The 27,811-nt window shown below is 44.1% G+C and overlaps 1 protein-coding gene across 1 annotated transcript; it reads left to right on the top strand.

Moving 5' to 3' along the window:
- Positions 1 to 361: 361 nt before the first annotated feature.
- Positions 362 to 26,860, top strand: FAM83C (family with sequence similarity 83 member C). Its single transcript, XM_068700564.1, has 4 exons — positions 362 to 5,412; positions 14,124 to 14,291; positions 18,222 to 18,346; positions 25,465 to 26,860. The coding sequence occupies exons 1-4, from the start codon at positions 4,858 to 4,860 to the stop codon at positions 26,381 to 26,383; spliced, it is 1,767 nt and encodes a 588-aa protein (XP_068556665.1). The 5' UTR covers positions 362 to 4,857; the 3' UTR covers positions 26,384 to 26,860.
- The last annotated feature ends 951 nt before the right edge of the window (positions 26,861 to 27,811 follow it).

Genomic DNA, 27,811 nt, shown 5'->3' with positions numbered 1-27,811 from the left:
GCAGGAGCCATACCAGTACAGACTTACCCTGGTGACCCACACCCATATTCTTTGATACTTTGAGCCTTACAAAGGAGGCCTTCATTCAGAAATTCTTATCAGCATAGACCTGGTGCAGTTTACTTGCAGCGTTCTCCAGGACAAGTTTAATCCTGAGCGTGTAACAGGTTCTGTGCATCCCAGAGATGTGCTGAAGTACTGCTATGAGTGGAGAAGTTTCCTGATCCACTGCATGGGTATGCTGAGCAATTCATCACCCATCTTGAGCTCTGAAACTGAACTGTGTGTGGCTTCTTCCAGGAAGGTGAAAATAACAATGTTGGGAGTGGTAAATGTTTATAATAATACCTAGAAATTACCGAGTGTGTTTCTAACTCTTCTGCTTAGTACAGTTGTGCCACAAATGTATAGGATTCTGCCCTCCCCATCTGCCTCTTCACGTTTGCCGCTCTTTGTTTCATCTCTCCTATAGTCTCTCATACATTGAACTTCAATCAAAACTTCTGTGTCTGTTTCTCAGCTGACACAGCAGTGCTGCGTCAGGCTTGATGGGGCCTTTGGTGATCTAAGGGCAGACTCAACACCTCTTCTAGCAGCTGGGATGACAGTACTACCACTGCAGCATGCCTTGGGGAGCAATATCTCCACCTTTGGGCATATTGCATCTGCACAGCCTGGCTTCAGCACTGTCAGTCTTTTCATGAAGGTCCGAGAGGCTGAGGAGAGGTCAAAAGCTTGCACCGGAGCCTGAGAAAATTGGCAAGGACATGGGAAAGACCCTGACGCTCAACATGAGAGTGCTAGGCTCTACTGCTTTAGACAATTGCGCTGTGCTTGTGAAGTGTCCACCTCTCTTCTGTGCCTGCAAAGGAGTTTTGCCCACTGGTGCTGGTGGACCTTCTGTGCTGTGTTGGGCCAGTTGCATGACAATCCTTCCCAGATTCCTCTGGTGAGATTTTCTTTCCTGCTTCCCTTCTTCAGGGGTATTTAACCATCCTGCACATCCTACATAGCTTCTTGAAGTTGCTGAACATGTTGAGGGAGTACTTGTTTTGCTTACAGTCATTAAACCTGCTCAGCAGCTTGCTCTGCTCATTTGTGGGGCAGAAGAAAAGTTTGGGCCTCATCTTTCCACTGGGAATGCAGAGCAGGAGCTCACATAGGCACGATCCCATGTTTTCTAGTGCATTTCAGTGGCTGCACCCAGCATCTTTAGGGGATGTGGCAGCAGACCTGTCTGAGGGACCTGGGATGGACTGGTGTAAACAGAAATATCTACAGCCCTGTTCTTGTGCAGGTGTTTCATGTAAGAGGACCCTGCATCATGTTGCTGAGGCTGGATCCTGTTGGTGTTGGCATGCTACTGCAGCTCTTCAAGGAGGTAAGAGCCACCTCCATGCATATTTAGGAAGCAAGGAGTCTTGCAAATGCAAAGCTTTCATTAATGGTTACGTCACTGGCAAAAGGAGTGAGCTGGGCTCATATTCATACCTCATCCCACCTGCCTGTATCCTGGGCTGCTCCACATCCTGTCAAAGTGGGGCATCCTGTGTGGATTTGGTCATTGTCTCACATCCTTCCCTTCATATCCTCTTCCTGCTGATAACTAGGCCCACTGACATTACAGTGCCCAATTCCATTTCTATGTATTTCCTTTGGAAGGAGAGAAGGAAAAGACATCCGAACGTGCTTTTTGCTGTGTTCAGCACAGAGCAGCAGTGACCAAAACTCAGGCTTTTCCCATCTAGCTGTACTATATCTGGCCACTGAATCCTCCTCAGTGGAACATTTCTGGGTTTTATGAATTTCCAGAAATGCCTATAGATAAGTGTGTTTGAACACCATGATGTTTTGTGGTGGAGGATGTGAATTTCAGTGCTGAAATAGAGGTGAAAGAAGGATGTTGGACCTCCTATGTCCCTGGGTGCACGGTCTCCAAGACCTGTGCTATTAGGGAGTGAGGAGGCAGGCTCCCTTCCACTTGTGCTTGAAGAGGAAGTGGCAGGTACATTTTATGGAAAGTCCTGGCAAGGTGTTTTATGTTTGGTGAGCTCCAAGAACATCTGTAGTAGAGCATGAGGTATTGCCTAATGCTCGGATCCTGACTGAGCCCAGGTACAGCTGTCTAGAGACATTCACTTGGAAGTGGGAATCAGTATGCATGTTTAGCCAGAGGGGAGTTTTCCCCTTTCTGATTGCAGAAAGTGTGTAGACAACACTTCCAGATAAGATCCTTTTAGCCGGCAGAAATTATCTGATGTGATTCCCACATCCTGTGTTGGCTGATCAGACTGAGGAGTACCAATTATAGACATCTGTTTCCCAGACAGGAACAGGATATATCTCATCTAATTTTAGATGTCTGTATGGTAAACCTCTGTCACTTACCTGGACAACCTGAGCTCTCCTCTTCAGCAGAGAGAGAGAAATACCTTCATGGTACGTTTCATCTTACCTGCTTCAGATGTCTGCTGCAGCGTGAGCTGACTCCCAGGAAAGCTTTGCCTCTTCCCACTGACCAACACTGAAGAAGCCCAAGCTGACAATCTCGGATGGAGAGATTTACACCATAGTTGCTTTCATGTGCTGATGTCCATGAGAAATTACTGGAGGGAGAGCAGGTCACAACCAAACACTAGCTGGAGACAGTGGAAATCTCTTTCTAGAACCAGAAGCAGTTGCTCATCTAGCAGAAAACACACACCTGGTGACCTTTTAATGTATATAAATATCAGAGGAGAGGGTGTGGAGAGGATGGAGTCTCTTTTCAGTTGTGCCGAGCGACAGAACGAGAGGCAATGGGCACAAACCAAAGCACAGGAGGTTCCAGCTGAATATGAGGGGGCACTTCTTCACCGGAAGGGTGACAGAGCACTGGGGCAGGTTGCCCAGAGAGGCTGTGAAGATAATCAAACGCCACCTGGATGCCATCCTGCGCAATGTGCTGTAGGTGATCCTGCCTGGCAGGGTGGTTGGAATAGATGATCTTCAGAGGTCCCTTCCAACCTCAGCCATTATGTGATTTTTTAAAAAGTTTATGCTCTTTTAATCTCTTTAGAAAGGCAAAAATAAGGGTGATTTTGCCCTTTTTTATGTTATCACTAGGGCAATGTTATCACCCTGACAGAGCACCTTGAGAAGAACCATCAAATGTTTTCCTTCCTTCCTTCCTTCTTTACTTCCTTCCTTTTCCCCCTAAATTTCTTTACATTTAATTTGACTATTCACCTCACCATTTTAAATTAATACCATTCTTTCAACTGCTCTAACAATTATTCACACCTATAAACTTCCTTTCAGCAGCTTTGTTACAATTTTGTCCTAGATCTATTATCTGCAGCAGCAAACTCTGCTCCTGCTTGCTGCTGGCTACATTGCAGCACAGCTCTGACAGGCAACTCAAATTTTCTAATCAAATTTGTTTTTTCTTCTGTTCTTGCAGTTTGTGCAGTCCCAGTAAGAGTTTGTTCTGATTTCAGCAGTCTAAGGACCAAACAGCTCATCCAAACTAGTCATCTCACTCTAGCTGCAGTCGATAGGGAGTGATAGTCCTTTGGGACGTGATTCATCCCAGATGACTTAGAACCCAGTGTCTTAATGTGCTGGTTCACACTTAGGCACGGCTGTCTATCTCCATTGACTATAGCCTGCTGATTATTTGAGAGTAGACATTTAGTGTTTTGATGACTTAATTTAGCCTGGATTAATTTAATCTACTGGGTTTTTGTGACTTGCAGATAAAAGACAAACTGATGAGATCAGCTATGTAGCCAGTTCTTCATCCTGTGCTTTAATATCATTCTCTGGTTAGCCTCTGTGGAGTTCAGTAGCTCCAGGGTAAGTGGGATGAGTGAGGTGGGGGAGGTCTGGCTTGTAGTCTGGGGACTTCTGTGCTCCTCCTGTGGACGATTTTTCTGTGGTCTGGGTGCATTTCTAACACAGTGTTTTAAATCCCATATTAATGTTTGTCTGTATTGTTATTTTCCAAAAGTAACTTAATGGTACTTCTGGGAAAACTGGAATTAACAACTCCCCAACTATGTGGCATGTGGACAATATCTTTGTTCGCACTGCACCAGACTCAGACTTGATTTGCACTGTCCCTTCCTTGAGAAATTTACAGGGAGATGCTAAAAGACCATATGAGCTATTGCTCTTGTGGTATCTAATGATGTGAACCGTGCTAAGATTCCTGCTGAGTTTCAGACAAATACCATGGCCCTGTGATAACTAAAAGATGGTGGTTTGGATTCCCTGCTGGGTGCCAGTGTAGTAGAGCCCAGGCTCCCAGGAAATGCTAAACAGGAGCTATGTTTCAAGGATTATTTAGTTTCTTGGCCAAGTCTCATTACCCACTTGGGATATATGTATTTCATTATAGCTGCCACTGAGAAGCACGTTTGATTTGGAACAAAATTCAAGTAGGAACAAGTTTCAACATCTGCATTTCCACTGAGAGCACAATGAGAGACAAAACAGGTTAGAGCATGCTTGGCCAAGGGTGGGGACCTGTCAGGAGAGAAAGGGAGGGCAGTGCATGAATCAGTTACAGGGAAAGGGAAGGAGCAGCTAGAAGAGATGATCTTCCTCCCCTTGCAAAAGGGATACTCTAAGTCCCAGTTATCAAGCGTGCAGTTGGCGGAGCTGCGAGAGGGAGCTGAGAGCCTGCTCCTCCCATAGGGTGGGAGGCTGTACCTCGTGATTCACTTCCAACCGGAGGAGTGGAGCTCATGCTGAGTCCTGAAGGAACCTGTTGGGAGGAACTCAGGAGTGCAGGAAAGGGACAGAAAATACCTGGAATCAGCCGGAGGACTGACACGGCTGGAGAGGCTCTTCTTATCATCAATAGCTCTGGTCATGTTCAACTACCTGGCAGTAGAGGTGAGACCCCAGTTCCACCGCAACTATGGGAGCCAGCAAGGGATGTCTGGGCCACTAAGGAACCGCCTGGAGCAGCTGAAGAAGCCGTGGTGGAGGGAGCCCACCCCCCTGGTGCTCCAGCACAGTGAAACAGCCAGGCTTGCCGTTGACGCCTTTCTTGAGCAGGGGGAACGCGGCTACCTGAGTGCCATCACTGAGGAACGGGAGCTGCCTTTTCTTTCCACCCTGGACATGGAATATATGAGCCACCAGAGAAACCTAAGCTATCCAGAACTCGATACAATCAAAGACAAAGAGGGTGACCCCGGTGATGCAGATACTGGAGACAGGTCCTCCCTCTGCTCCGAACTAACATCTGGCACCTACTTCCCACTCATGTCTGATGTGCACCCTCCTGAGCTGGAGCTGGGGTGGCCAGGAATCCCACTCCTCACAGTGTCTGGCCAGACTCAAGCCACTGTGATTTTCCAAAGAAACAAAGCTAACAGCATTAAGGATTTGTTCCGGTCTCTGATCAGCCGGGCACGGACGGTATGTATAGAACTGTGTCCCTCCAGCGGGGTCTTCTGCTCCAGCCCCCAAGTCCTGGTGGCTGGTCCTACAGCTGTACAGCACATGCTCCAAGCTGGTGCTGCTGTCTAGATGTCTGGTATGATGTGGTTGCTCTTTCTCTAGCACATCTGTAACTGTTCTGCTTCTTTCCTTTCCTGTAATTTCTTTCCACCTCAGATTTCATGTCATCCAGGCAATATGCTTTAAGGCATTCACGTCTGTATTTGTGGGTATGCAGAGCACGGTACCAAAGCCTGGAGCAAGTGGCAGGGTGTACAGTGTTAAAGCTTCGCTGTCCTCAAGCAGCAGTCATGCACCTGCTGGCCCTCCTGCCCTACACCAGGGAGTCCACATGGCCAGGGCTGGCCTTGACCCCTGGATACCATGTCAGGCAGAGCAAGAGGATGGCACTGGTGAGTTGCTGTGGGAGAACAGGACCTGAGTAAACTTGTGGGACTGAAAATTCCTGCCTGTGGTTTGAAATAGTTCAGAATACATCGTTGTGTCTTCTAGACTCGATGTCTGTGTCTCTCTGAGGATGAGTAAGATTAGCTCTCTTTGCCCCATCACACAGCCTCTGCTGAGTGGTGATTGCCAGCCTGTGGATGTAATAATAACTGGACAACCACCATACTGGTATATGAAGCATAATCCTGGCTGGGATATACTCACTGACCTATGCTTCTCACTTGTTGCTTCTTTGTACTTTGCCATTATACTGTGTACTAAACGAGCAACTCAGACACATTTTTAGCTTTTATTAGCTTTGTCCTCTTCGTGGTTCTTTTCAATTTTTCCACATCCTTCACATCTTTTTTTTCTTTTTTTTTTTTTCATACAATTTCGTTCCAGTAGTGTAGTGATATTGAGTTAGCTTTCAGTGCAAATATTTCTCTTTTAATTCAGCTCATAGGTAGTTTCTCTTATTGGACTTTAGCTTTGTCAAGAACGAGTCATTTCCAGGCAGACTGAAGGAAAGTGCTATCTTATACCACCACCCACAGAACTGAGCAAACATAATTATGTTGTCCTCAGTAGATGAAACTGGGGCCATGCAGCAGCTCAAATTGCTGTGTAGCTTTGTAACATTGTTGAACAACCACATATAATTGAAATTTAGGCATGACATGAAGAAAATGAACGTCTTCAATTTTTATCCAATAGTAGGCCATTTTGGCTCAGTCATAAGCAGCTGTTGCTTAATACCTGAATTTCTGTTGGGCTTTGTAGGCAAATATGGGAAGTTTTTTTCCAGGAAGTAACAAGCAAAAAGCTTTGTTTGTCTTTGCAGGCAGCCAGTTTATAACATTTTAAATGAACTGATAAATCCGTTGACACTTCAGCAGTGGGGATTAAGACAGTCATGGCAGAATGCACAAAGTAAATGACTACCGAGAAATGTCCCCTTGTTTCTTAGCACGCCCCGGACCTCTGATGACATTTTGATCCTTTAAACCATGTGAAAAATATCCTGCTGCTTTTTCAGTTCAGAGGAACTTCCTTGTTGCTGCAGAGAGGCTGCTTGGATATCAGGTACTTTATTGTGCTCTGAGTACTTTTTGAGCTTTTTATTTTTGCTTGGCTTGAAAAAGCACTGATGATCTTCAGCCCTTTATTTTCAAACTGGGGATTTTCTCATAGTGTTTTTGACTTTTGTGTGAAATGTGATAATGAGTTTTCAATCATCTTATTGGTTCCCTATTGGTGTTTTACTGGCTTCTGTGTTAGGAGCTCTGGCCAGTACTTCCCATGATTAACTCTGTGATTGACAGCAGTTCCAGCTCATCCACAACCCCAGTTACACATCTTTAAGTAGTTACTGAGTCATTTTGCTCTGCAAACCAGTCATTTTGCCCTTCAAACCATCCAAAAGGATGTTATTTGTACGTTTTCTAATACCAAAAGGGCAACCAAAGGTAAGAAACATCTTTTGCCTGAAGTGCCAGTAGCAACTGCACAGAGAGCAGCTTCCTATTTTGCAATTGTTAGCAAATATTTTCTCCACTAGACATAAATTCTCCTCGTATTCCTCCTTCAGAGTGTTTGTTCTCCTATGTGCTTACAGGTAACATAAAAGAGGGAAACAGTGCCAGTGAGATGTAGGAAAGATGCTGAGATCTCTGAATGCTTTTCATTGGTCCTATAGACTGGAAAGCATGTGTTGAAATGTTGTTTGCTGTTTTCTCCTGTACAGTCATAGTGAACAACATCAGCTGACTTATTTTGCAACAGCATATTTGTACTGACAAATTATCAAAATGGGCATTTGTTTTATTGGTACCTTTTCCTGGTGTGGTTTGTTTTTCTACTTTACTGTATTTAACCAGCTGTCTTTGAAGATGTATTTTCAGATTTGAGCTTTTCCCTTTGCAGACTTAAGAAGTTGCAGTGCAGCCACACCTTAGCCTTCACTTGATAATACTATTATAATTATACTTTTGTTGGATGAGCTCCAAGCTATCCAACTGTAGGGGTCGGGTCCATACTTCTTCTTTTACCCCTCTGGTACAGCTCTGACACTGGCTGTGTGTTTGCATTTGCAAGTGATGGTAGAAGGGTCCTTGGTGGTCCCCCAGAGAAGCAATGTATTGCTGCAAATGGCAACACTATAGTAATAACCAAAACCACACTGCTATTGGCAAATACCAGTAAAACCAGCTGTGCTGGTTAGAAACCAGACAGATGGCAACCCCAGTGGGGTGCTGTTAAATGCTGTAATTCCCAAAGTGATGACTGCAGTAATTGTTGAATTGTGAGTTTCCAGAAGCAGATCCAGAAACATCTTGCTTTAACCCTACAATGGCAAGGTGTGAATTTTCTAGAGCCTTTAGGACAGCTGTGTCTTTGCGGTGTCTTGGTGAGGAACAAGGAGGTTCTGAGCCAGCTCCAGCTTCGCAGCTAACAACCACTGAGGCCAAGGAGCTGGGCCCTGGACACGCAGGGTCCATTATTACCCCAGAGTGACTTAAATGTTTTTAAACTTGAGTTGTCAGGAGCGTGAATTGGAGATGGCTTTTAGGTACCTAACTTCCACTATTGCAGAGAGCTGCTGGAAATGATATTTGAGGGTTTAGACCTCACTTTTGTGACAATACATTCTTAGGATGTTTCAAGGGGAAGACTTCCAGTGTCTTCATCCTCCAAGACATCTTGTCTTTGGGTTTTAACTGATGTTATTATTTAAGCTGCCTGTTTTGTTTATCAGAATATGTCAATCTGAGTGGCCCTTACAGTTGTCCTGTGGCACCCACACTTGGTACAAGCAGCCCCTCCGCAGGTACCTGTTCCTCCACTGCATGAGGCTGTAGTAGGGCACAACCTCCCCTCTCCCAACTGCAATGCACAGTGTGTGAGGGGCTGCCAGCTTTCTCCCCTGACATCAGCTGTGGGTGCACACCAGTGCCGCCAGGAACAACTCTACCCAAATCCCTCCAGTGAAGGGGCTGCATGTGAGGAGGCCATGAACAGAGCCAGCACCCATTCTACCTCCTGATGCCAAGTGAAGACCCACGTCAGAAAACATGAGTCTGACTATCACATGGGGCTCCACCCAGCTTGCACAAGCTGATGTCCCACTGCCTGGGGTGCCTGCTCCCACAGCTACATCAGAGCCCTGCCACAACGCTGCCAGGAGATGCAGATCTGCTTGGCAGCTGGCTGCACCCCAGCCCAGAGCACTTGGTGCCACGGTGTCCCCATGCTGCCATACAAAGCTGTAATAGCACCTGCTCAGCTATATCCCTCTTACAGTGAGTACTATAGACTGGCTGTACTGGTTTGGGGCAGTCAACAACCCCAAGCTCTGCCAAAGCCTGTGAGCACTGGTAGGGAAATGCAAACTGGTGTGGCCTTCTGTGCCCTTCAGGCGCATGTGGTGCCCCTGAGCTTGGAGGGTCTGGAGCCAAAGGATCATCACTCTCTCTTGACTCCATCATACTGACTTTTCAAGGCATGTTTAGATTGTCTCCGGAGAGAAGCCTGCCCCAGGAACTATGTCTGAGATGAGCTGGGCTATCAAGAGGCAAGTGTGGCTCAGAGGGACTTGCCTGGGGCTCTACACAAGGTTTGGGCTATAGATTTTTTTCCTGGTTCTTCCTCGTTAAAGAATGAGTGGCCTATGAAAGTCATTTGGCTAAATTGCCTGGTCTTGTAACCCTTGGTCTTTGGCTGAAGGCTACTGTGGAAAGACAGGGTGAAGTCCTGCTCTTTTGCGTAGGTCTCAGTGGTACCTAATGCTGACGACCCAGCAGTAATTTTGATTTGGAAAGTTGAAAATGCTTCTTGCTAACTTCAGGGTGCTCTCAGGACTGACTCTGCTGGATGATGGGATTTCAGAAAGGGATGATAGTTTGCCAGAGCATCATAAGGCTTCTAAAAGACATTAGCAACAAAGGCCATGAAAAGTACTTTTTAGAGTCAGGCTCTGAAGCCCATATCTGCCAGGGCGAGAGGGTGGAGGAGACATAATTTTGGCCTGAGCAGTAGGAATGTTTTTTAGTGCGTGTTGAGGAGCTTGTTGAAAGCACCTGTCACTTTCTGACAGCTGTCTTGTGTCCCGTGTGGATGCCTGAGATCACACCCTCCAGGAAGGTACTCCCCCAAATCCTTCTGTGGTGGGCTGGGGCTGAGGTCTCCTGGAAGACAGAGAGGACCGATGTCATTGTGAGGTATGTCACCAAGATGGTCTTTGGGGACAATTCAGATAGAGCCAGAAACCTTGTCCATCCACAAAAGGGTTAAATCCCCAAGAACTCAGATAGCAACCTTTTGGCATTGCTGCCCCCCTCTGCTGTGGTCCTGGTGCAGACGGTCCAATGGCTTGTAAGGACACAGCAGGGCTGAGAGGAACCAGCCTGACAAAGCACTGGGCATGAGGGCATGGGGAGGCCAGCAAGGCCCTGTTCTGTCTATGGCAGCTGCCTCCAGCCAGCACCTGAACCATGAATGTGGGCTTGGAAAGAGGCCGTTTGGTCATAAAAACACACAGGAGAGCTACTGGGTGGCAGGCGATCTGGGACAGTTTGCCTGTTCTGGGCTTCACAGTACAAGAAACTCAAAATTCAAAACCCAACTGGATACAGTCCTGGACAACCATCTTTACTTGACCCTGCTTGAGTAGGGAGGTTGGACTAGACAATCCTCAGAGGTTCCTTCCAACCTTGACCATTCTATGAGTCTATGAAGCAGAGACATGGGCATGTCCTCACATCCAAGGACAGCAATAGAGCTCCTCAACTCTTTTCTTTGTCTAACCTGTGAACATGATTCAGCCTGCTCCTGTTTTAAAGTTTGAACCACTGCACACATGAAAGTCAGCTTCACTGCTGTCTTCTGCGTTTAACTCTTTATTTAAAGAGGAGCAGCTGAGCAGAAGCAGCAGAGAGAAGCTCAGCCTATATGGTCTGCTCCATAGGGTGGTTTGGGCTATTGAGAATTGTATTCATGCTCTAACAGCGGCAGAAGAAGTGTTTGGAAACAGGCTTCCCACTCTCCCAGTGTGCATGATTAGCATCAGGAATATGCTATGTTGTGGATTTTGTGTGCAAAGTGTAGTACAGGGCACAAACATTGAGTAGCAGGGAAAAGAAGGCCATGGGAGAGTCACTCCAAACCTCAGAGCTTTTGGGATGTATATATTTGGGCATCCTTATGATCAGAGGACTGGAGCACCTGTTGTGCAAGGACAGGCTGAGAGAACTGGGCCTATTTAGTCTGGAAAAGAGAAGACTGAGGGGAGACCTCATCAATGTGTATAAATATCTGAGGGGAGGGTGTTGAGAGCATGGAACCAGTCTCTTTTCAATTGTGCCCAGCGATAGAATGAGAGGCAATGGGCACAAACCAAAGCACAGGAGGTTCTGGCTAAGTATGAGGGGGCACTTCTTTATTGTGAGGGTGACAGAGCACTGGGACAGGTTGTCCAGAGAGGTTGTGGAGTCTCCTTCTCTGGAGATAATCAAACCTCGCCTGGATGCGATCCTGTGCAATGTGCTGTAGGTGATCCTGCCTGGCAGGGTGGTTGGAATAGATGATCTTCAGAGGTCCCTTCCTACCTCAGCCATTCTCTGATTCTCTAGTAGGTGGAGAAACTCAAAATTCTCTTTAAACATGCAACTTACAAGTAACAGTTATCTTATTTAATGCTAAGGTATGGTAAGGACCAAAACTAAAGTTATTGATCACTAATTCCAGTATTTTTTCAGCTTTTGAAATGAAGCTGGCCTGTCTGTATATCTTTCGCTACTTTACTTTCTTCAGTGTGATGTCAACTTCCCTGAGTTCTCAGTGTTAACTGTCACTGGTCTAAGTCATGAGATAGCTCTGCAAGCATTCTTGGGTGAAGTGCCTCAGGCCTGGTGCTAATCATTCAGATCAGCAAGTGCTATCCTTTTGTCTCCAAGATGTCACCCTATCGTGATGGCCAATGGATGGATCCTAGCAGTCCCCTTCTGATCCAAATAATAGCCTTCTTGAAGGTGTCTGCAGGCAATGTCACTCTGAGGAAGAATGGAACAGCTTTTCCAGTTACATTTTAGTCTACTTATGGTTGATTTCCCTTGATCCATTGTCCTTGTTGCAGGTCATACTGTAATATGAATTTTCTAGTTCTGGGACAACTCACTTGTACTAGGTTCTTGTAAAGACGTACCTTCTACTTTCTGTGGTTTCCTTCTACTTTTTTCAAGAATGCATTCATCCATTGGATGGGTTGCCATTGTATTCTTTATTCTCTCTCTCTCTCCCTTTTTTTTTTTTATTTTCAATTTTAAAACCGCATCCCTTGCAAATCTTTTTAAAAAATCTGTTCTGTTTGTTTAATTTTAGTGTTATACCTTCTTTCTACCCTTAGAATTCTCAACTATCTCTTTATGGTGACTCTTACTAACATGCTTTAAAATATCTATCTGCTTATTGGAAAGTCAAATTCAGAAGAGCTCTCCAATTGGTCAGTTTTCTATGTGTTGAAATAGAAATTTTTCATTTTCTATGAAAACAAATCAGTAGTGCATTCCAAGGTCTTCATAGACAATATCTGCCCTGCTATGTTTCTTTGCCAAAAAATGACTGGACAGTTAATAATTCATCTTTGTCACAAAAGCCTGAGATCTGGGCAACTGCCAATTGCCTGTAAAAAGACTATCCACTTGATCTTTCTGACCCAGTGAGGGCAATCCCCGGTATAATGATGTGTATGTTCTTTTCCACATTATTTATGAGACAGATTCTTTCAGCCTGTTGATGTCATCATTAAGGCCACTCTCTGAACACGTCTGAAATGTTATTGCATTTAGGGGAAGTTTCATGAATGGAAAAGGGCAAACATCACATCCATCTTCAAAAAGTGCAAGAAGGAAAGTCCAGGGAATTACAGGTCTGTTAGCCCCACCCTACTCCCTAGGAAAAAAGTGTGGATCAAGTCCTCCTGGAAGGTAAATCCAGGTAAATGAAGAATAAAATATGAATATGAAAGCCATAGTGTGCCTGTCCAACCTGATTCCCTTCTGTGAGTCAATGATAGGCCATGTAGATTGGGGAGGAGCAGTGGACACTGGGTACCTTAACTTTAGCAAAGACTTTGACATGGTGTCTCATAGTATACTTATAGCCAAACTGGTGAGACATGGTTTGGATAGTTGGACCACAAGATAGGTGAAAAAAAATTGGCATTATCACTGCACTCAGGTGGTCCAAAGTCTAGCTAATGGCCTGAGGGGGTCAGTACTGGAGCCAGTACTGCTTAACCTCTTTATTAATGATCTGAATGATGGGATAGAGTGCAACCTGAGGAGGCTTGCAAGCAATACCAAAATAAGAGCAGTTAATGTGCTGGAAGGTGGGGTTTCTGTTCAGAGGGATGTTAGCAGTCTAGAGAATTTGGCTGATGGAAACCCCAGAAAAGAAAGACAAATGCACGGTCCTGCATGTAAGAGGGAACAACTGCATACAGCAGGACGCACTGGGGACAACAGCCTAGAAAGCAGCTTTCTGGAAGAAAGCTCTGGGGTCCTGGGAAGAGGTCACCAATGTGCCTTGCCTTGTGCCAAAGAAAGCTGATTACATCCTGGGCTGTGTTAGCAGGACTGGCACCAGCAGGGAAGCAGAAGGGTTCTTTATTCTATGATTCTGTCTAGTTGCCCATAGGATGTGATCAAGGACATGTACATACTTGAGCAACATACCTTCTCCCTTACCTGTCAGTGTGTACTTCATGAAGAAATTATACTTCTTGAGATTAATATGCTAGTCATCTATGGAATCACTCTTTAAATTGAATCATGATTTTGGTCAGTCTCAGTTCTTCCTGTTTGTATGCTATGTTTCTGACGCATTTGCTTAAGGCAATATGTAATTGTTGCACCAATGACATTAAGAGCTTCTGCACACACATTACCCTTTCAGCTATTTCTTTCTGTGAATGACAGATGGATGAGGCAGGAGGTAGCAGGACAGGGAATGTCTTCAGAGTCATTAAGAGTGATTTTATCTGCCATGGTGGGGTAAGGACTATTAAATACAAAGGTCCAGAAGCTATCTCCACTCGTGGCCATTGACACTGTAAGTCTGGAAGTTTGACTACTTAATTCATGGTTTGAAGTACAATTCACTTGGGCATGAAGTTTCAATACTCGTCTTTTTTTTTTTTTTTTTCCCTCCTCTCTTCCTTCCCCCCACCCCCTTCTCCTGGCTAGGTGATAGCAATTGTGATGGATCTGTTTACAGACATGGAAATACTGTGTGACCTACTGGAGGCCTCAAGCAGACGGCATGTCCCCGTTTACCTGATCCTGGATGAAGAATACTTGAAGCATTTTGTGGAAATGTGCAATAAAATGTCTCTTACTCAGGACAGCTTTCCAGTAAGTTTTTAATCACACTTCGAATGTAACAACTGAGTCTTGGAATTGATAAAAAACACGAACTCTTTGTTCTGTTCTCTTCGACTGATCTCTAGGACCTGTTTTCCCATTGCCCCAGGCTAAGAGACTGAGGTCTGGTAAATTGAGATCTTTATGGAAACATGGGGGTTAGAGTGGAAAAGCCCTTCTAGTCCCATGTCTTGATGACTTGTGGTCCTCATTTCAGATTTACACTCAAGAGATGTGAAGTCAAGCCAGTAAGATGCAATGCATTACTGGAAGCTTTGCTGCACTGGTGAATGTAGGATTTGCTTCTATGCTTGTGAATCAGTTTGGCACCTGGGTTGATGAAGGATTTGTGAAGAGCCTGATTCCCCACTCATTGGGGTGTCCATCATCAATGCTGTGAGGTATCCCGAGCAAGGCAAACACTGAAAATTAATGTGACAGTGAGACAAGCTCTCTTGGGAACTCCCAGACTCAAAAATTTACCCCAGTGGCATGCTGTCCCTCATATAACCTTTCTGGTTAACACCTACCAATAGAGGATGATTTTTGATATCATTTGTTAGTTCTGCAAGGCCAACACCTAGGGGCTATGCTCTGCATTGTGTGCCTTCCCTAGAATGATGAGGCTGATAGACTTCCAGCCATCCATTTCATAGATTTTCCCCTCATGTAGGGAAAATACAAAAATAATATTTTACAGCATTCAGAATAGATACAGTTGCAAATGTCTGAATTTCTTATAATGTTTAATCTGTCTACACAAAGATTAATTTAGACATGCATCCTTTTCTCCTCATGTTGGTGATGCACTGTCCTTTCTTGCTAATCACAAGCCAACCCCATTTCATCCTGCCTGTTGAGATGGCAAGTGTTAGAGAAAATATGCTTCATGCATGTTTGGTTTCATAAACATTTCAACAGCATTACTGAAGTCACCTAGTGGATCCAGATAAATTCAAACTCTCCAAAATGTATTTTGTTTGCTTCTTATCCAAAAGTATGGCCATTGTTTTTAATGTTAACATTGGTTTACATCCATGGAAATGTCTACATCTCTTTGTTAGACCTGATGTGACGTCTTGTGCTTTAATGGCTAATTAACACTTGCCTCACCCATTCAGTGACTCATCCGCAGGTTTCAATGTCAAGTCCCTCTTAGGTTTCTGCATCTTAAGCAGTACATTAACATACATGATTGATAGTCACTTCAATGAATGTACATATTTTATTCCTGGTTCTGAGTTGAGATTGGATATGATGGTAAATCTCCATTTGTAAAAAATTGGTGACGATATGGAGTTTAATGAGGATTATGGGACAATTTCTCCTGTAGCTTCTTACTTCTGAGAACATTCTGTGAGCTTAATTGTGTCATATCTTACTGCTGAGCATCAACAAATCCTGCAGTAGTTCATTAGGAATTGCCAGTGGTCACAGCAGAAGATTTTTTGATTTTTTTTTTTTTCAAATTACCTTCTATTAAACTTAAGACTACTAAGCTGAGGGAGAATGATACACATTGTCCTGGCTTTCCTTCAAGACTGCAGTATTCTCATCTTGCCTGGACAATTCAGGGCCTGGATTGTCGTGAAGAAGAAGAAGATGGAAAAAATGAGATAGGTATCAGAAACTCACCCAGCTTTGGAAAGGAGAGAGGCAGTAAAGATATGCTATGGAAATAAATCTACACAATAACCCTTACTTGGAGTGGTTTTAACTTCCACAGGGGAAGGGTGGGCTCTTTCCATTGAGAATTACTATTACTAGAACTTCAGCATTGGAAGAAAAAAATACCTGTGTTGAATGGCAACAGGATTAGGTGAACACCTCCCCAAGCATCCAGTGTATCTTTCTCTATTTCAGCAATTTGTGGTGGCGTTTCATAGTATCATGGAGTAATCCATGTTGGAAGAAACCTCAGGAAGTCATTAGGTCCAACCTCCTGCTCAAAGCAGGGTCACCTGGGAGGTCTGGTCTTGAAAATTTCCAGGCATGGAGACAGCACAATCTGCCCAGTTAACTTGTTCTAATGCTTAACTGTCTTCATGGGGAAAGATTTCATCCCTTCTAATGGGTGACAAATCAGAACATGTTCTGGGTTGCAAGGTAACGAATGAGAGCCAAGTGCAAAGTGCAAAGACTGTGAAACTTCAGCTCTGTCCCTGCTAAAATTTTCCATGAGCTCAAGAGAAGACTCAACAAATATGAGAAGAGAATAGGGCCAGGTGGGGTGCCCACTGAGACAAGCCACAAGAGGCTCAAGAATTTCCCTTAGCAGAAAACAGAGGCTTCATCAATATTAGGGGGAAGTGTCATAAATGATTGCCAGAGCTGCCATGGCCCACAGCAAGAGATAGTGTTGGGTTAGATGGACACCTGCGTAGAGGAGCCCTGAAGGCAATGGTGGACATTACATGGGCGGTGAGACTTCCTCTCCATGCTGTGTGAGTCAAGCCTTTCCTGACCTGCTGCACTGAGCTCTCCAGAAGATGTTTCTGTGAAGCCAACCTCCTGCCTCCAGGGCCTCTGATGGAAGAGGAAGGCTGGCAGGAGCAGAGCTGAGCTGGGCCTCCCGCAGGGTGGTTGCCTCCAGCTTCTCATCCCCGAGGCACAACTTCTGTGCTGTGAGCTACACGTGAGGCCAGACACTGAGCAAGCCAGTCCCTGGCTGCGTACAGGCAGCCCCATGAGCCCATTCATGGTCATCCTGCCAGGGAAGAGGGGAAGGAGAAGGGAGCTGTTTTCATGAGCAGCTCCTGGGGAGCATCAGGGAAAGGACACGAATCTGTAACCTGCGAAGAATGTCTGCAGGCAAATGAAAACTATTTGTGTCTTTTGTTTCATCCTGGCAGTGGCTGTTAAAAACTGCTGTGTTTGGCCAGACTGAAATCCACAGCATGGTGGAGGATGGAACCCACCTCTGTGGAGGGGCAAAACAGCCCCATCAATTTGTGTCACCCATACCTACCTCTGCTGCCATGGGTCTTCACCTTTTAGGGTACTGATGCCAAGCAGGGATGGGCTGCCCATGAAGGAATCCACCTGTTCAAATGCAGATGGGGACAGTTTGTCATAGCTCCTCGTGGCCATGAGCTGGCATGGAAGGGCAGAAGGGATGATCTGGCAGGCCCCTGTAGGTGCAGCCTTGGAAATCTTTCTTTTGAGATGTTTTGTTGGCACTGTATTATACAGACCAGCCCAGTAACTGTTTCCAGTGACTGTTCTCCTCTTCTGCTTGCCCCAGCTGAGGTGCAAATAACTTTTATTATGGGCAAAAATTTCACCTTATGAAAGAGGCTCCTGTTGGACACCGGGAGCCTTGTTTCCTATTTTGAACAGGGCAATCAGTTCTACAGGCTGAAGTTGGATCAGAGAAGTTCTTTGCAGTCTTTAAAAGAGGTGAGGATCAGGTTGGTTTCACCTGAGTACAGCAGCAGAAACTTAATACTATTTGAAAAAATACTGGTAAAAGGTTGTTCTTAAAATGTAGGCATACTGTTCTGTAAGTCTTTTATATTGAGCAATACTTTGGCTTTAGGAAGCCTGTCACTGTATAAAAACAGAAGAGCATATTTAATTTGATTAAAAATATTAGCAATAACCTGGAAGAAACTCTTGCATACTTCAGAGATGATCTGTAGGATCATAGAATTCTTTTTTTTTTTTTTTTTTTTTTTTTGAAACAGCATTTGTACCTGAGTGCAGCTTTTTAATATTTGCTGGAATTTTTATTTTATATAAACAGGCATTATTCCAAAATACTTCATATGTAGAAGTCAGAAAATAGTGCTATGCCTTGCTGCATTCTACCTCTAGAACCAGAGCTTCTGCTTGAGAGAGTCTAATCATTGATGCATAGGGAAATATTTCAGTTTTGTCCAACACACATCCCCTTACCATCTCTACTTTCTTTGGTTTCAGAACATGCGCATAAGATGTCTGAGTGGAGACACATATTACAGCAAAGCAGGCAAGAAATTTGCAGGCCAGGTTCTGGAGAAGTTTATCCTGATAGATTGCGACCAAGTTCTAGCTGGTACATACAGGTGAGAAAAAAACAGTGACTACCAATACAAAGATTGGTGACACTGCAAAAACACGCGTTTCCAAATAACTGAGTAACTCCAAGTTTCTTTTCTGCACAATAAAGATGCACTGCTGTTCCTCTTCATTTCACCCTTATAAACATCCTTTTTCAATTTAGTGGTTTACCTTCCACCCCATCCTCTTGCCTTTATTTTGCTGTTCAACATTCAGATAGCATTAACTACCTGTCTGCCAACACCGATGCTTCCTGGACACATCTGTCTACAAGTATCACTTAAATTCTTGAAAATGTAAAAAATGCCCTGCCAGGTCAGATGATGCTCCACCTAGCCTAGATTTTGTCTCCAGTAGTAGCAGATGCTTTTTAGGGAGAGCAGCCCAAACTGCTATCTGTAGGGCATTTCCCTTGTCCTCCCACAGCACAAACAGTTAGGGATGTTAAGAGAGTACTTCTCTACTTCTTCCCTTCTGTATCTGTTTTGAATGTACTGTACATGAATATGCCCAAACTCATTGTCTATTTTTAAACCAATCTCCTACTAATTTCATGAGTACCCCTAGTTCTAGTGCTGTACATAGGTAAAATTTCTGTCCTACCTTCAGCGAAGTCACTGTGTTCACAGCTTTCCAAGCCTTCATCTTAGCCCCTTCCCCACCCCTTTACCTGTCCAAATTGAAGACTTTTTTCAGTCTCTCCTCTTAAGGCAGATGCACAATCTCTTGGTAGTTTTAGTAGCCTTTCTCTGCATCCTCTCAAACATCACTATGCACTTCTTGAGATGCAGACACCTCAACTGTATGCAGCCCCCAAGGCAGGGCACCAAGGTGTTACAGACTGTCAAAATGATGCTTTCTGCTTTGTAGCCTTGCTGACAGTGACTAGCATTGATTGATTGATTGATTTTTTCTGCTATTGCACATTGGACAGTTTAAATATTTACCTTTCCTGACATTCAATATCCATGTGCCACATTTATTTAGATGCTCTCTCCCACTACAGGGTTAAAATTGGGATGTGAGCATTATTACAAAATGGCTCTTCTACTGCTGCCTCTTGAACTGAGTCTCATGCATCATTCCAGACCACATCCTGAATAGCACCTTTTCTTGTGGGTCAAAAAATTTAGACTAGTTAATTCTGGAAAGTAATACTTTATTGCTTCCAAAAAGTTTTTCTCCACTGCCTATTCCAGTGAAGCACTAACCTTCTCTGTGTATGACTGGATGAAGAATTCTTTCACTATTACTACCTCTCCTAATTTTGCAGTTTTTATAATCTCACTTAACATTGTATGATCACCATCACTGTTCAGATCAGAGGGTCAGGAATAGCCCTGAGTCAGGTTACTGCTTGAAACGCAGATTCAGTTCTCTGTATCAATTCTTTCCTCTGCTGTTTTGGAGCAGGGATTTGGGTCTGTGATATGCTTGCTCTCTCTAGATATCTGTAGCTGTAATTTCTCAAGTTCTGGAAGATAATAATTCAGTTGAATAGGGGCCTCGTATCTGGTTCTCTGCTGTCCCACTATCCATGTGATGTTCTGGTCTACAGGAACCAGTTTCTCTCTGTGGAATTTGTTTAACAGTGAACAGAAAAATTTCCACAGGAGAAAGTCAGGTATACTGCAGCCTGCTACTATATGTAGTTTAGCAGATATTTAGGTTACTCTCCCTGCAGTTGGGAAAGCTAGATTCAAAAGAAGAGTATAATTACTGAGTAAAGCCAAAGATCCATATATGCCTGTATCTTGGGATGATACAGAGAAGTGAGTAAGAGCATTCTTACATAGTTCAGCAGCCTTGTGTGTAAGAATCAGAGGTTTCAGGACCTCTGGGGTTGTATGTTGTGTGTTTCTTTGCGTTTGGTTTCCCATAGGAGAATTTTTCCCACCTTGGTTGTTCTGTCTTTGGCTTCCACGATACCTTCTGGCAATGGGTTATGCAGTTTAATTTATGATTTGTGTGAAGAAGTGATCCAATTTATTTACATTAAGCCTGCTGCTGTACAATTATATTTGATGCCCCCAAATTTCCATAACCTGGGAACAGTAAATCACAGTTTCCTATTTATTTTCTTGACTGCTTCCATGATTTCATCCTCCTCCATTATAATCCCTCATGTGAATCATCTCTTCTCAGAATCACAGAATATTAGGGATTGGAAGGCACCTTGAAAGATCATCTAGTCCAATCAAATACAAGCTCTTCTCAACTGAAGTATCCTCAGTTGTTCAGTCATTTCTCATGCAGAACTTGCAGACCTTTAGCCATAATGTCTATCTCTCATTATATGAATTAATTAGAACTGCACAAAGTGGTCAACATATCCCCACTCACTATACCCTTCAGCATACATGTAGTTGTGTAAGCGTGACTTCTGTCTTTTCCTTTGTCTCCATTCTGGCAGTTCCTAGTCTTCTGTTTGCTCTTTTGACTAGTGCTAAATACTGAAATGATTCTTGTTTTGAATTTTTCAAGGGAACTCTGGCCTCCTTCCTAAGTGTTAATATCTAAGAACTAGTAAATATTCAGAGATCATCAGGATTTTTACAACAGTTTGCATTTATTGATGCTGGATTTTGTCTATCATTTTGTCACTTATTCACCCCGTACCATAAAATACTCTCATAGTTTCTTATTATCCAGTTTTCCTTTGACCACTGAGGACAATTTTGTTTCCTATGAGCCCTGTCATGACTTTTTCCACTGCTTTTCAGAACTTTTCTGAACGTGTTGAACTGCACATATCTCAGCACAAAATCTGTGGGATTCCAGTGGGTAAATTAAAACTATTGCTAGCATTTTTCCCCATCTATAATCAACTGTTACTCTTTGGGAAGACTTTATTTTATACTCATCACTTAATCACAGAAAGACTCTGTCAAAATCTCTTTGTAAATCCAAGCATCTTAAATCAAGCAGTTTGTATGCATCTGTGTGCTGCTGCCTCCTTCAAAGAACTGCAACAGGCTTTTGAGGCATGGCTTCCTTCCACAAAAATATGCTGAGTCTTCAGCATTATGAGTAAAGTTCTTTATGCATCTAATCATTTTACTCACTATTTGCTTCTACCAGTTTGTTCAGTATGGAAATAAGAGTGGCTGGTTTGTATTTTCCAGGAGCTCTTTAAAAGGTTCACATTTACTAATTTCCATTCCTCTGCTACCATGTTCAATTTTAAATTATAGGGTATTCATTGGTTAATAATTGGAAAATTGCTGACTTCCACTTTTTGAAGGCTCTTTATTTTAATATTTTCCTTTACTGTGCCTTTTAACTATGGTGACTTTTGGGATGTTTTTAAATGTCTTTATTTTGTTAGGTATGTTTGCTCTGAGCCTCTAATATAGCATCTTCAAACAATCTGTGCTGCCTCAAGCATTTAACCTTTTCAGTTACTCTTTTGAATTTCTTTTTAATAGCATCCCTCACTTTCTCTTATAAATTGAATGTTACTGTTGTGGATTATTTTGCTCCTGAAGGAATATTTGATACTTGTACATCATCGTTATTTTTGCCGACTGGCCTTTCCAAAGGAACTTTCTGAACTGAAATGTTATTTCTCCTTTTTTTGGTTTTCTGGTTAGTTTCTTCCCCAAAGCAGTCATTTATAGTGTGCAAAATGCCTTTTCTGCAACTCTCCTAGCCATGGCCCCTATTCAACATGGATATAACTGAGTGTCTCTTTATTCCTCTGCTTTCTGCCTTCATAGCCCCTTAGCACGCCATATTTACCATCAGCACTCTGCTCAGAAAGTTCACAGGCAAGTCCCGGTATTATGGTTTCCATATTTGGGATTGGAATTTTAATCCAACAGGAATATATTTCATTTGATGATATATCATTTACATTGACTTATTTTTCTTTAATGTGTTGTGCTATTGTCCCAGCAACATATCCCTTATTTATTCTTTCTGTATAGTTTCTGCCCTTGCAATTGTTCCTTGATTTTCCTCTACCCAGTAAGTGTCTGAGATGCCTCCTGTGTTAGCCATCATTTCAGCTCAGGTATTCCACAACATCCATCTGTTTCTTTAGTTTAGAAAATCTAGTTCCTTAGTATTATTCTGAGCACCAGAAGAATTAATATGTTTCCTTGAGCATATTAAAATAACAGAGTAAAGGGTATGAAGACATTTACTAATGCAGATGAGAGAGGAGCCTAAGGGTAAATGGGACTAGAGCTAAACAGGATCTTGAATTGGAAAACTTGAGTAAATGTTTGCCAGGCTAGGAGCAGAAAAAAAGGTGTGTTATTGCCAGCCTGAAAGGCATTTTTTGTATGTCTGAGTTGCCTTAGAGCAAGTTTTCTCAGCTCAAAAAGGGAGGCAGTCAAAGTACGGATATACGTCCTGCCACTGGCATAGAGAGGAAGGAGCTCATTGTTTGCTGCATTGTACTGAAAGGAACTCAGTTTTTGGTGTTCAAGCTGACTTGACAAATGAAACTGAAAAATGAGGGGAGAAAGCTAAGAGATGGTCACAAACACTCTACATCTGGCTTCAGCACAAAGGAAGAAACTAAGTACAAAAGTGTTTGGGAAAGGACAGGTAAAGCTGGGAGGAGGGAGGGAGGGAAGCTAGAGAAAGCTTTGGATTTCTTCAGAAGAAAACACATACTTTCAGGTATTCATGCCCCACGCAAGAAAAAGGAGCTTCTAAGAGGGAGTTCCAGATCTAACCCAATGTACATTTACCTTAAGAAAGAAATCATAATGAAGCAGGAAGTGAACATACAAGGAAAGGAAAGACCACTGTATCAGCCAAGAAACCCCAGGCTGAAATGTATAGCAATAAAGTGAGCACTGCCAAACAATAAGTTATATAAAACTTTGCAGAGCGCACCAAAGAGGAGGAATTCTCAGGTGTACAAATAAAAACTGAATCCAGAAGGAAGAGACAAGGCATACTGCTGTAAGGATGAATAAGAAATAAGTGATAACTGAGATGGCGTGCCCAAATTAACTGAATACATTGCACTGTTTGTAATGAAAAAGAAGATGAAAAAATAGGAATGGAAATTACTACAAATGCACTGGAAGCAAGCTTAAAGAGCTTACTACAATAAAATCAGATTATCTTCTCAGATATTAGAAAGAAAATGTAACATGAAATTAACAGTCTAGTACTGCATTCTGTGTATTATCTGCATTTAACGAGTAAAATGATACACAAAGGTTTGCTTTGGAACGCAGAAAGATCAGAATGCCCTGACAGCCAGAGTCAAGCAATAAAACAATAAAAACGAGTAACAGAAATTACTGAGGAGAAAAAAATCTGCTGCAAACTGGCATGTCATCAGCTGGAGACAGCTGAAGCAGAGGAGCTGAGTGTGAGGAACTGCAAGCCACCTGCACAATGCAGCCATGAACTGCCGCCCCTCTTTTCCAGAGGGGCACACCGAGACCTAGTCCCCAGTACCTGGGGGTGCTCCTGTCACTGCTCGGCCCAGGCCAGGCCGGCGTGGCCGCAGACCTCCAGCCTGAGAGCTGGTGCTGCACCTCCACCTCCTGGCCAAAGGCGCAGCTGCACGGGCGTCAAACGGGCTTTCTGCATAAAGGTGTGTTCAGGGCAGGGACCATTCCAAGCCCCTTCATGGTTAAACGCTAATCCAAAGGAATTCTTTGAACATGCCTATTGCACATGGGCCATGCATTAGCCCCACAGAGAAATGAGTATTATTTCTTACAGCTTTTGCAGTGTGTGACCCAACCTTTTTGAAGGATGCCTTTTCTGCTTTTAATAGCTTCTCTTTTGTAATTTAACCATCCCAGATATTTTCTTTTTCCTCTTCCCTCCCCTTCTCTTCCCTTCCCTCTTCCTGTGAAGTGTATGCATTTGCTTTCATCCTCCAGTATAGTATTTTTGAATAACCTTCATGCTCTTTGGGGAGTGTGTATGCTGAATGTAACTATACTACTTTTTTTCAAAATAACATTATGAACCATAACAACTGTGTACTGCTCAGGATTAAGCCAAAAGATGCTTTTCCTGTTCTGAGTTCCCAAATACCCATCTTGTGACATAAACATTGATGAGGTCCCAAAACATAGTGCATACAAAAAGATTCTGGGGAATCTTGCACCAATACTTATGGAAAACATCATTGTGCTTCCTGTCCTGTGGTTTCCATGTGGAGCTCTAGAGACCTCTTCTGCACCTCAAGATAGTGCCTGAAATCTCCGTTCCTCACCCTACTGCATGTCTATATAGCTCCCTTGAGTCCACCATGCTGCAGCTCTTATGGAGAACAAAGGACCTGCCAATACAAGGGATGAGAGGAGAAGTCCAGGCATGTGTTGATATCCCCCCAAAACACTCTCCCTGTCCTCTATGAAAGGTGATGTTGCAGTATCCTGTGCTGGCCAAATGCTGTACTAGGAGATCTGCCATACAAGTTGGACAGAAAGAGCCTTTCAATACTGAGTTCAAGAAGTGTTTGGTTGAGCTCTTAGACACGTGGTTTGATTTTTGGGTGGTCATGCATGGAGCCAGAAGTTGGACTCAATGATCTTTGTGGGTCCCTTCCAGTTTGGAATATTTTGTGGAAGCCACTTGCACTTGCAATGACCCATAGCTTCTCCATCTTCAGACAACCCATGCATGCTGCAGTGCCCCTGGGCAGACTGACAAACCTGCTGACAGATGTAAGGCTAGCACTCTCCAACACTCGAATGGGAGTTGGAAACGATGCTTCCTTGTCTGTGGGCAGAGTGCTGGCAGTAAGAAGCTGGAGAAGAAAAGGTCTGAAACATAGTGCTGTGCTTTTTAGCACGGGAACCATTTGCTGTTCTGCACTTTTCATAAGGCTAAGAAAACCTGGTGTTACTGTATTAATGGTTTCTACACTGACTGTACAGTGTAATTCTTGTCTGTTGTTTGTATTTTCATACAGGTCGTTACATCACTGAGCCAAAATTAAATGACCATTAAAAAAATAAATATGTAATGAATACAGCCATTACTACAAGTAATCTCAATTTACATACTTCAGAGGAAGTGTTAATTTAATAACATAAATTGGGTAGTGATAAATCACTCGTAAAAATCAATGTCAGCTGTCTCAGTACTCTGTGAACAAAAGTTACACGTGATTTTTTTTCTTCCTTTTTTGTAGTTTCACCTGGCTTTGCAGCCAAGTCCACACCAGCCTGGTGACCCACTTCCGTGGTCAAATAGTTGCAGAATTTGACAAGGAATTTCGGTACTTGTATGCAGAGTCCAAAGCAGTGACCAGCTTCTCTGTGTTGGATCCCATGTGTCAGAACACCTCAAAAGGTACTGAATCCTTTTTGAAGCCCATCCAGAATGATGCTGAAACTCTCAGTGCCTCCAGCAGCCTCTCCAATGTAAGCATCAGAAGCATAAAAATGTCTCCCTTTATGAAAAACCCCAGTTGCAGTGCTCACCAGGAGAAGCATGATGTGAGCCCTGATTCTGGTGATAAGAAGGGGAAGGAAGACACATCTCTGAAGTCCACTTGCCCTGTGCAGCAAGGGGAACCACCAGACTCACCTAACAGTCCTTCAAATAAATCCACCTTGTATCATAAATCAAATCTCATGACAGCAAGGACATTTTTGCAGCCAGAGCCATCCCCTGTCCTCAGCTCCAACAAACCTAATTATCAAGGGGATGACAAAACAAACAGCGGCCGCTGCTCCCCGGTGACACAGGAGCAGACACCACAGTTCCCTTCAGAGGATGCCAATTGCACTGGGACAGGCATAAAGCAAAAAGAAGCTGCTGCTACCTCCAGGGAACCAACAGTAGAAAATGATAACTTTTATGGGACAGAAAAAAGACAGAATCTTGGACAAGGAAAATTGGACCTGTTATTACCATACAACCAGCTCAAACGCACAAAAAAGCCTGCAGTTCCTTCCTATGATAAACTTACTGAGGACATGTTGACGGAAAAGAGCAGCGCATACGGGGCTGAGAAAAGAATGACTCTTGGGCACAGTAAGCTGGATCTGATCACCAAATACAACAAGTTAAAATCTAAACACATACACAGTCGGTTTGAACTCTGACCTGGTTCTCCTGGGCCTTGGTGTGTCCTTTGGTCTTATTTTCAAGTGGTTGCTTTTCCCTACCAATCAACATGTCTGGGGCTTGAAATCAAAGTACAGGTGGCAAATTAGTCCTGTTCCTATCAAAAGGTGTTTGTGCTGTGCTGCAATTTCTAATATACGTAAATGACTGATTAAGATGAGATTAGCAAGTACAATTCAATCTTTCAATTACGAGTTGATAGCAAGGGAGAAAAAATGACATAAACAGAACGCACACTTCTATATACTTTTTACTCATTTGGAAAAGAACTATTTCCCCCCAAACTTACTGGAAAACCACTGCTATAACTGGAAACTGTTTGGCTACTGAGGTTTTCAGGGTGAACCCAGGTTCTCTTTGTATGGAGCAATACCTCTCCCTGTAGCCATTTGCTAAAAATGAAATGGTCAAATGCAGGGTGATGTTAAAAAATAAAGGCACTGTTCTACTGGAAAGAGCTGTGTTGGGTCCCTCCTAAGGTGGTGAGCATCTTGAGCTTGGCCAGGGCCTCTTGCCACCCTGTCCTGGGGCCAGGCCCCAGCAGTGCTGATCTGTGCCATGCCAGGAAGATACGGGTGGTGGCTACACATGGGTGGCATGTCTAGGGACATGGGTGACACCTGCGAATGTGTGGTGATGGCAGGTAAGTGGTGTCTGCACATGGGCGATGCCAGCGCACGGGCAGCATTTGCACACAGATTGTATCTGAACGCAGATGGCAGCTGACATGGGTTGTGCCTGGACATGGGTGGCATGCCAGGCACAAGGATGGTGTCTGGATCCCTGTGTGTATGCTTGCACACAGGCGACGTGTCTGCTGTTGGGACACTGGTGGTGGCAGAACAAAGGTGGTATTCAGTCATGCCTGGATGGGGAAGCTATGCCCGCACATCGGTGGCATCCAGACATGTTTTTTTCCAGCACATGGGCAGTGTTGGCCCACGGTGGTGGTCCAGACCATGGTGGTACATCCAGGCACGCAGACAGTGACGGCACACAGCGGCACATTTGAGTCCACAGCATGCGTCTGTGTCCGGGGATAGCGATGACACGTGGTGGTGCGCCTGGGCACGCAGGCGGTGCCAGCACACAGCAGCGTGTCTGAGAACACAGATGGTGATGGCATGAGGAGACAGATCCAGGCACTGGTCCATCACAGATGGTGATGGCATGAGGAGACAGGTCCAGGCACAGGGACGGTGCAGCACCCAAGTACGCAGATGCCAACGCTGTGTCTGAGCCCACAGCGGCGTGCCTGGACCCACGGTGCCATCTTTGTGTACACAGTGGCCTGCGAGGGCCAGGCCCGCGGCGCTGCGTTGCTCCCGCAGCGCAATGCCGGAGCCCGGAGCTGGCTGCGGAGCCCTGAGGCGCCGTGCCACGGCCCCGGAAAATGGCGGCAGGGC

This window comes from Anas acuta, chromosome 16 (assembly GCF_963932015.1).
Source record: "Anas acuta chromosome 16, bAnaAcu1.1, whole genome shotgun sequence".
NCBI classification, from domain to species: domain Eukaryota; kingdom Metazoa; phylum Chordata; class Aves; order Anseriformes; family Anatidae; genus Anas; species Anas acuta.
This window is presented reverse-complemented; position numbering and strand designations above follow the sequence as displayed.